This window comes from Lacerta agilis, chromosome 3, assembly GCF_009819535.1.
Source record: "Lacerta agilis isolate rLacAgi1 chromosome 3, rLacAgi1.pri, whole genome shotgun sequence".
Taxonomy (NCBI): Eukaryota; Metazoa; Chordata; class Lepidosauria; order Squamata; family Lacertidae; genus Lacerta; species Lacerta agilis.
In genome coordinates, this window is record NC_046314.1 from 34,208,357 (window position 1) to 34,218,565 (window position 10,209).

Genomic DNA, 10,209 nt, shown 5'->3' on the forward strand with positions numbered 1-10,209 from the left:
TCAAACCATGGCACTAATCCATCTAGTTCAGTACTGTCTACACTGACAGGCAGCAGCTCTCTACAGTTTCAGACAGGAAGTCTCTTGCAGCCCTACCTGGAGATTCCAGAGATTGAACCTGGTACGTTTCTGTATGCAAGGCAGGTGCTCTACCGAGGAGCTTTGGCTTTTCCCAAGTAGCATAATTAGGATGTTGTTAATTCAAAGGAGCATCGTGGTATGCCTATGAAGAACAGACCATAATTTCAACCCACACCAATAAATGCAGCACAAGATTTTGATTACAGAATTATTTCTTTCTCACTTGCAGAGTGAGGCTCCAATCCTACCCCATTTACCTGGGAGTAAGCTCTGCTGAATTCACTGGGATCTTCTTAAGAATAGATATGGTTAGGATTGCAGCTAAGTCTGTCAGTTGTGTTAAGTAAACTTCCATATTACAAGCAGGCAGACCGACAGACGGTGATTACCTCCCCCCCCCCAAAAAAATATATTAACAACAAAGGTCACTTGTGGTTAATAATAATTTAAATGATTAGTTTTAAGAATGTGTCTGTAATGTATTGCTAAGCTTTAAATATCTAACCATTAGGAACCCTGCCTGGCCACTATCCATGTCAGTCAACACTTGTGCCCTTGTAGCATTAGGTGCCACTTAAACAGCCACTGAACATCTATAAAGGAACCAAAGATGAAGTATCTTTTTTCTATATATTTTTTTCCTTTGGCTAGTGAATGCCTAGCAGCAGTAAGATCAATGAGTCACTGGCTCAGGAATCTGAATTCAACAGTTAAAGGTTCTCCCTGGCAACTGACAAAAGCTCTCCAGCTGCCTCAAAATCCAGGCTGCAAACTTGCTGTAGGGCAAACTATTATAAAGCTGCTCAGGTTGCTGCTATCTTAGCCCCACGTTGTATGTGAGAAAATGGCCAGGAAACTCCATTGTCTCTGCAAGTGGGAGATCTAATGAAAGCAGAAATTCATTTAAGGATCATTTACCCACACATTTTGATTTGCTTATTGCTCTCTTCCCACCCACCCGCTTCAATCATCAGCCACACTAACTTCCCTTTGGGGTGGTCTAATTTTTAAAATGCCAGAGATTCTAACTCTGTAAGTGCTCCGAAGAAGGTAGACATTCTGCAGGTGCAGCTTCTCCTGACACAGTGGTTTAGTGAAGGGGAAAGTGGCACCTGTGGAAGAATGCCATGCCCTAGGAGTTCTTTAGGGGGAATAAATTATGCCCCCTTCGGAATGTCATCACCTTAGAACATTAACTTCCCTGGGGTGGGGGAGAAATTTGATTCAGTTTGCATTTAAAAGCGAATCCAGTTTGCAGTTTCCAAACCAGCATGTGAACTGAAACCTGATCATAAAATCATAGAGTTGGAAATGACCCTAAGGGTCATCTAAGTCCATCCCCCCGCAATGCATGAATCTCAACTACAGCATCCAAGACAGATGGCCATCCTTTAAAATTCACCCTTCTGCAGCCACGTAAGGGGTACAAAAAATGCATATTTTAGGGTAAAATGTGCATTAAAATGTATATATCCGTGAACGAAAATGTAAAATACATTATACTAGGGGGAGCATAAATATTAGGGAATATAGGCTTTGCAAAAACGTGTACATTAGACAAAATGGCATACGCATCTGTATTATTAGGAGAAAATTGCACTAAAAAGCTGGAGAATTTTCGTGAGGGTTTTTTTAAAGAATCATAAAGCGATGTGAAGAATAGAACTTAAAACTGGGGGGGGGGGGATGAAAAACAGAGAGAAACCAAACTTGACAGATTAGCCCGTCCCTACTTCCCACACTGCTGATTCAGAGTGTGAGGGAAAGAACGGCGCAGGAGAAGGCAGATACAAAAGTGTGAACCAGGATGAAACTGCGTTTGCTATTACATAACAAACAAAAAAACAAGCTCAGGTCAAGGAAGTGAGGAGGAGGAGAACACTCAATGCAATTCTACTCTGTACTTCTTGGAAATGTAACCCCATGTCAGGGGTGGGGAACCCTTTGCAGCCCAAGGGCCATATTATCTCATGAGCAACCTTACCGGGGCCACATGCCAGTATGGGGTCGGACCAGAGGGAAAAGTAGGCAAGGCAACTGATTCTTACCTTTTGTAACAGTAGGCTACTTTCCACTCATGTAAAATTAAGAGGCTTGCACATTCTCACACCCACTCCCTTTCATCCAAGTAAGCGCAAGTGCAAAAGAGAAGCCTGCTGAATCAGGTCAATTAACTATCTAGCCAGCATCTTCTTCTCACTTTCCACCAGCTTTTCAGGGGCAGAAGTTAAGCTAACCAGCTTGTAACTTTCAGGTTCCATCCTGGTTCCCTTTCTAAAAATTGGTCGAAACAAAATAGAAAATTCTTTCCAGTAGCACCTTAGAGACCAACTGAGTTTGTTCTTGGTATGAGCTTTCGTGTGCATGCACACTTTTTCAGATACAAAAATTGGTGTTACATTGGCAGAACTCCAGTCCTCAGGCATGGAAGCTGTTCTGAGGAACAAGTTACACATCCTTGTTGGAAGTTCACATTAGAGCTGTTAAAGAACTCTCAGGTAGATGCCATCCAGAGCCAGTGATTTGTCAGTTTTTATTTTGTCTGCTAGGCCTTCATCTATCATCACCCCTATTTGCCTCAGTTTTTCAGACTCCCTTCCTGCAAAAGCACTCAAAGAGGGTGCAAAGCAGGGCTGGGACCTAGGGAGTGCCCAAGGAACCGGCTATAGATAGGCACAGAGGGTTATATTTGACCCTTCAGCTCTAGCCATTCCCTATCTCTGGGCTTTACAACTGAGGTGAGGAAGGGAGAATGAAATTAAGCCTGCTTGTCCCACCTCTTCATCCCCACACATAGATGGGCTCTTCCACACAGAATCGGCGCACATGCAACTTTGGAAGGCAGGCCCATGGGCTCAGTTGTTTTCCTCCAAGAACTGTCATTTGCACAGGGCTGTTCACATGAAATGGAGAAAAGATGCAAGTTGAGTCTGCAGCATTTCAAGTTTCGACTCACAGTTCCTGATTATTTTGCACATTTTGACTATGTGTCGTCATCCCCTGCCCCACCACCCAAAATATTTTTTAAAGGCATCCACTTAATGAATCTTCATAAGGAGTAGGAAGCCTATGACGCATTAACAACTAAATCAACCTACCTTAAAGGCAATTAAAACTTCTTTTTTAAGTATATAAGGAGAAATTATATAATCACCATACTGAGCAAATACTGTGAGTCATAACTATGCCATTTAGAAAGTCAAGATATTCAGCTTGGTTCTCTTTCTTCGAGAATTTTTCTCTATGGCAACTGATTCGAAGACATCCTTCCTATCACTGAAGAGAGCAGATTTTAGCATCTGATAAATACAGATGATGCCTTGCACGTCTAAAACATTCTGTTCTCCTTTATCTGTCATCCTGTTACATATTTTTAAATTGTCTGACAAAGTGATTGCAAGGATGTGTGTAAATTTTGCCAAGCTCACCAACTGTTGCTCCTCTTGTTGTTGAAGCGGGAGTACTGCTGGTGCCCCTTCAGTGTGGAGAGGCACACACACATATATATGGCTGAATCCTAAGATGTTCAGGAAGCTTGCATAAAGGAAATTTCTCATACCTCCCACCCTCTCCCACCCTTGAGAAGCCTCTCCAGTAGTTCAAGCTCCCCTGCTGAACAATGTGTGACGGGGCACAATGGAGGGCCAATGTGGGAGGTGGGAATCTCTCAAAATCCAGCTTGTGTTCCACGTAAGCAAGTTCCCAAAAGGAAAGTTCTTTCTCTTTGCAGTCCCCCACAGACCATTTCACACTGTCTCTCCAGAGAGGTCTCTGCAGATTGCTCTGCTCAATGCTCTCTTGTCAGAGCTCGTGCAGTGATGAGGCAAGAAGCCCAGTCCCACTCAGGCTTGAATCCATGTGCTATATGCAAATCATGCATGAGTAGGACTTAGGAGTAGATGAATCTGTTAATTTTGTTTTCTTTCAGCTTCTAGTTTTTCCAGTATTAAATTCAGTTGTCTACATTTCCACAACAATGGGCAAAATGAACCAGCATTTTAGTGCGGATTTTTCATAATAAACACTTTTCTTTATGCTGTTGTGGCTAATATTCACATTTTTGCAAGTAGTTCCCCCCAATATAGTGTGTTTTTGTATGCTGTGTTCTAAAATATATGCATTGTAATGCACACTTTTCCCCCAATATGTGCATTTTTGTACCTGCTGGTTGAAAAACCACAACACAAAATTTGGAGAAGTGAACATTTTGAAGGATACAGGGTGGTAGCCGTATTTTGAAGGATAGTTGGCTTTGTCTTTCATTTCGCATATTGGTTTGAGAAGAGTGAATAAGGCAGTTATCATTAAAATGCAAAAAAAACCACCCTGAATTTCTCTTACAGCACAATCTCACCCACATTCACTCACAGAAAGACTCAGAATTCAGGGGAGAGCACTACTTCCTAATAAGTGAATTTAAGATTGTAGCCACTGTTCTGCAATACTGTTATCTTTGGAAGTGGAACCAGTTATGTGTGTAGGGCCAAGTTTGCTACCTGGCATTACTAACAGTAAGATTAATACCTTGGAAACCCAGGAAATCACCTATGTGAGACTTGCTTCATAAATCTAGGTCTACTATCTCTTAGGAGAATTATGTTTTGGTATCTGAAGAAGTGTGCATGCACACGAAAGCTCATACCAGGAACAAACTCAGTTGGTCTCTAAGGTGCTACTAGAAAGAATTTTCGATTTTGTTTTGACTATGTTTTGCAAGAAGCATATCACTGAATCCTGCAGAACCCCACAATTCTTTAGAGGTTAATTGGTTTGTAATTGCTTGCTATGTTCTCATGCCCACATTGTGAATCATGTTGCCACTGCTTGAGGCAGCAGAAATCTAATCTCAGATTCAGGTTTCTTCTGATAATCTTGATCCTAAACTAATTTATACTGGAGCAAGACTTAGATCCAGACTTTGCCATGCTTTGAGTAGAGTAGACCCAGTGAAATCCATGGGCGCTGGTCATGATTATGTCCCATTTTTCTTAATGTGTGTACCCTAAGAATAACAGAGATGCAGCCTGGGATCCCTAGGGCCATATAAGAGTGGTCTAGAGGGGCACATTTAGCTTCCAAGCCTGAAGCTGCCAATCCCTGATCTATGAGACTTTGGGACCTTTAATGATCAACCTATTAAAAAACGAGTCTCCCCTGGGGTTGTTGACATTTTCAACACTTAAGGCTCACCCTGACTTTCTTTTGTGTTGCATTTCTAGGCAAAGGTCTGGACTTTCTAGCCCCATGTCCAAGAAGGTGTGTGTGTGTGTGTGTGTGTGTGTATGTATCCCAGCACCTTCCCTGGATAAACTCATGTTTTATTGCTGAAACACAGCAAAAGGCAATCAGGGTTTCTGTGGATTGCTGTTTGCTCAAATTCAGCAGTAAAACGGGTTTTCCTGGGGAATGCGCGAGGACAAAAAAATCAACTGTTCAGACATGGGAAAGCCTGAACCTATATGCAGAAAGCATACAGCAAATGTAAGTGTGGGTGAGTCCTTTGTTTGTTTTTAAAAACTGGTTTTAATTACAGGTGGGTAGCCGTGTTGGTCTGCCATTTTTTATTTTGTTTTGGTTTTAATTAGCAAGCAAAGTAGCCTGTTCTTAGTGATAGCTATTATATTCATAGCACATATGTGGTAGCACAAAGGAATTGGGTAGTGATTTGGGCAACTCAGTAAAGGGAAGGAGAAAAGGCAATGCTCTGTATCTGGGAAGTATATTACAAAGATCAAATAGGAGACGGTGCAATTAATTTTGAGTTCATTGTGTCTATAGGAAAGAGACAGCCCAGCCCAGCCAAATTCAATTTGCTTTATTAAGTTGGATGAAATAATGGTTCTTTTAAAACTGTGCCATGATTCATTATAAAGTATTAAGCAATTATATTCTATTTTGCAGAAGGTCATGCATACGAGGAAGAGGCACATGGAATTGTTTCAGGAATTAAATCAGAAATTTCAGACATTAGACAGATTTCGAGATGTACCAAAATCAGGCAGTATGGTAAGTATACTATTTTATCTTATCTCATTATTCTCTTTCAGTGAGAATTGCCTAATAAGTAGAAAGCTCTCCAGCAGCTACAGCAGGGGTGGGGAACATCAGGCTCAGGGAACGGGTGTGGCTCTTCAGGCAGACCACACCATACCCCAAGCCATGCTCCCCATTGGCCCTCTTCCACTACTACTGGAGTACTTTTGCTAAGCTTGACTGTGTCCTTGAACTGTTTCCATGAACCTCTGGCTTCCTGGATGAAGAATGTGTATGTGTATGTCTATTTGTGGGGGGGGGGGGGAGCCCTCTGACTTTTTATATGGCAAAAGTGTAGCTTACTGTAAAAAGGTTAAGAATTACATCCATTATTCTATCCATTTTTGTCTATGGCCCCATCCACAACTGGCATACCACCCTCAGAAATGAAATGGAGCTCTTGAGCTGGAAAAGGTTCCCCATTCCTGGGCTGGGGCCATGATGGTGTGGAAAACAAGAGTTCAAATCCCCTGCTCAGCTGCAAATTTTACTGGAGAGTCTTGGACAAGCTTAAAGCACTTACTCAACTTTTAAGTGGGTGAGATCAACTTCATGTATGGTGCCCTGAGTTTCTTGGGTCAAATGTGGAATGCATAAATAATATCCAGTTCTTTCACTTCTGTCATGTTTCATTGTGACAGAAATTGAGAACTTGCCTGGGAGGCAGCCGTGCAGTTCTCTGCATGGAGTAAGCAAAACCTCAAGGCATTCCCTCTCCCATTACTCCTTTCCATACTTTTCAGGGACTTGCAGTTCTCAGATGATTAAATACACAAATAGCTTTAAAGGGGTACAGCCTAAGTAAGATAGTAACATCTACTCCCAAATGCATAAAAATTATTGCAATCAAATATTCATATTATATATTATTGGATGTAAAACAATTGCCTTAAGAATGAATATGTATTGAATATTCAACATCAACATCCACAGAGGACCATTTTTTAAATAATTGTATATATTATTCCCTCATAAAATAATTTAGAATTACAATTTAGAGTTATAACAGAAACATTAAATTGAACCTGAAATATGCCAAAGCCTTCCAACATCATATCTCTAGGCTGTTAATTTAAGACCAGCTGTGGTGATGTGCCTTTATGATAGTGTTAAAAATAAAGGTTCAATATATAGAAATAGAGGCTATATTTCAGGGTTTACTAGCAAGTGCTTTATTAGCTTCTGTGTAAACTTGAAAAGGACGTCGTGTTAGAAGAAAAATATTCAGGATTAGTAAGGCCCATTGTTTGTTTGCTTTTCTGATATGAGAGCTTCTCTATAATGAGAAGCTCACACATTTCGTGCCACTATCAGAATTTTATCCAGCTTCCATTATTTTCACAAGCTCTCTTCTTGCTCCCAGAGAAGGAATGGCAATATATCTACTTAGAATTTTATGGCCATGTACTGAATTGAGTAGATTTTTTTTGGGGGGGGGGGGAATCTGATGACTAGTTGTTAAAAGATTTCCCACTTTGCTGCCAGTTTTGAAGAGAATTTATGGAAACTAGCTCGTTTCAGTCCTAAAAAAAATCTTTAAAAGATTAAACATCAGCTTAATCCCTTTGCTCCTATATCAGATCAGCCAAGGCAATGAAAAGTGACATAGACTACACATCCAGCAGGAACTAAGCTTTGATGAGTCTCTGAGGAAAAGAATCATGTAACTGTTGGGCAACCACCAATAATGCTTCCCTATATTTACCCTCATCATATATTCTTGGCATGCAGCTACAATGAACAAGACAAGTATCCTTGATTAATCTTAGATCCTATGATGGGGCTGAGGCAAGGAAAGGATGCTGAGGGCCTTACAAAGTCAAAAGCCAGCACTGGATACAGATGTTTCCCATCTGGGAGTTTGGATTACACTTGGCCTCAAGTTGTCACATGCTGTATTCGAGGGACACTTACAGTGGCTATGACGAGCCTTTAAATCCCACTTTTACAATTGAGAGGAGAGCTTTCAATGTCTTTCATTACAGGGCCCACCACTAACCCAAACACACAGTCAGTTTCCAAGAAGGCTGTAAAACGGGCAGCTAATCCAATTTGGTGGGAAGTGCTCCTTGTCAAGTTAATTCCTGCTCACCTTTCTAGGAAATTGCAAGTAAATATATAGCTGTCAGAGATGGTCAGTGAACCTTTGCTTCACTCAGTTCCAACCCTGCTACTGGGAGTTTGTTGGCAGATCTGCTGGCAAGACTTTCAGTGTGCTGATTGCGCGTAAAAAAAGGATGAGAAAACTGGCTGAATTTTGGCACCCTTCAAAGCCATTTTATCTCTCTTGATGTCTGTTATCACATGTGATCTCTTGAAAGATTGAATCGGCAAAGAGGAAGTTTTTAAAAATTGTTCCTCTCTCTCTCTCTCTCTCTCTCTCTCTCTCTCTCTCTCTCTCTCTCCCGCACCCCACCTCATTCACTTCATTTCCACAGGAAAATCCAACAGCAGCCAGCAAGGCTCCCTGGGACACTTTCAAAAACACAAGTGACTACCCACATTATACCACAATAAATGTATTAGATACAGAGGCAAAAGATGCTTTAGAACTAAGACCATCAGAATGGGAGAAGTGTCTGAACTTGCCTCTAGATGTACAAGAAGGTGATTTTCAAACGGAGGTTTAACGAAAGAGGAAACAAACTGAAGCGAAAGCGAGATATAGAACAATTTTGTTTGCACTGACACTCAAGAGACTTGGGAAGCCTGACACGCCAATCTGAACATTGTGGCTGAGGCGTGTCAGCACCTTCATGTGCCAAATGTCAGTGGTTTCTTTTCGTATGATATATTCCCACTAGCAAAACTAGTGGAGAGCCCAGGTGTACAATTCTTACCATCGTGTCTTGTAAGTACCCGTGGAATGGATTTGTAAGGTAAATCTTTATAGATAAACCTCAAGCAACGGTTCATGTTGTAACAGCTTCATCTGGTTTAGTTTTCAAAAAACTTCACCATGAAGCACAATGTATATATTTATGCAGTTTTTAAAGTTTATAACAGTCTGTTTGGCCATTACTACACTTTTTACTTTATAATATAAAAAAGCAAAGTTTTGTCGTCATTAAATGAATGTCTGTTGAGCTACATTCTTCATTGCTTTAAATGCAATAAAGTAATAATCTCACTTTTATATGAATAATATATTTCACATCTTTATTATTGCAGTTTTCTCTGGAAAGCTCAGAGTAGCTTCTCCTGCTGCAGCTGTGTATAAAATATTTAAAATGTTGTATGGTGTAAATAAACTTTTGTCTACATATCAGTATTTTCAGTGCATTTTATTTTGGATTTGTTTATCAGAAATTTGCATATTTATAAAGTTTTCTTAAACAAAACAGAAACTGAAAATGTATTCAGAATTTTAATAGCATACTGTTATTACTCCTTTGAGACTAATGATTTCTCAAATGTAATAATAGGTTTCCATGGCTGTTCTATTTTTCTACTCTATGGGGGCAACACACAATGTAAATTGGCCTTGTAAGAGCATTGCCACATTAGTTTTACTATATGCAGGTCTTAAGCTTTTTTATTTAGCTACAGAAAGACAACTTTTTAGACAAATACTGTTCAACAAACAGAACTAGAGGGAAATGCTTCTCTGGCTCTTACTGCCACCATCATATAGTGTAGTTTTGTTATAATTTCTTACTGCTACTCTTATTATCAAGATTTATTACCTCCTTCAGTACTAAGGTACATAGCATGACTTTCTAGAAGAAAAATTAAATAATATATTCCATAAAAGATTCAGTGCCTAAGACAGCAAATCATCTTTTAACTTCAATTGGAACTAAGATTTTTTAACCCAGTATTTTGTATCAATGAATAGTATGTAAAGAAGCCAATACCGAATAAATATATTAGTAAACTGGTGTGCATGGTACAATAAAACATGCTATGTGGGAAATGTAAATTTGTCTGCCCAATTACATAGCTTAAAACACCTGCCATTCTGCAAGATGTTCTCCATGCTTTTATAGCTTCATTGGACTGAGAAATACCCACCTCTTTAAGTATTATAAGAATGCTGCTTGGCTTTCCCTCATGACTAAAAGATTAGTATTGTTTGATTACAACTGTTGCCGG

At 40.0% G+C, this 10,209-nt stretch overlaps 1 protein-coding gene across 6 annotated transcripts in view; it reads left to right on the forward strand.

The window, feature by feature from the left end:
• Nucleotides 1-9,379, forward strand: part of ADGRB3 (adhesion G protein-coupled receptor B3) — a 424,323-nt gene extending 414,944 nt beyond the window's left edge. For 4 of the 6 annotated variants that reach the window (XM_033143211.1, XM_033143210.1, XM_033143212.1 and 1 more), the window contains 2 exons: nt 5,983-6,087; nt 8,553-9,379. In XM_033143211.1, coding sequence (XP_032999102.1) covers nt 5,983-6,087; nt 8,553-8,744 — 297 coding nt within the window. In that variant the 3' untranslated portion in view covers nt 8,745-9,379. Of the gene's footprint in view, nt 1-5,982; nt 6,088-7,694; nt 8,366-8,552 lie in introns of those variants that run through there. The other 2 variants (XM_033143214.1, XM_033143213.1) reach the window with 2 other exon arrangements.
• Nucleotides 9,380-10,209: the final 830 nt, after the last annotated feature.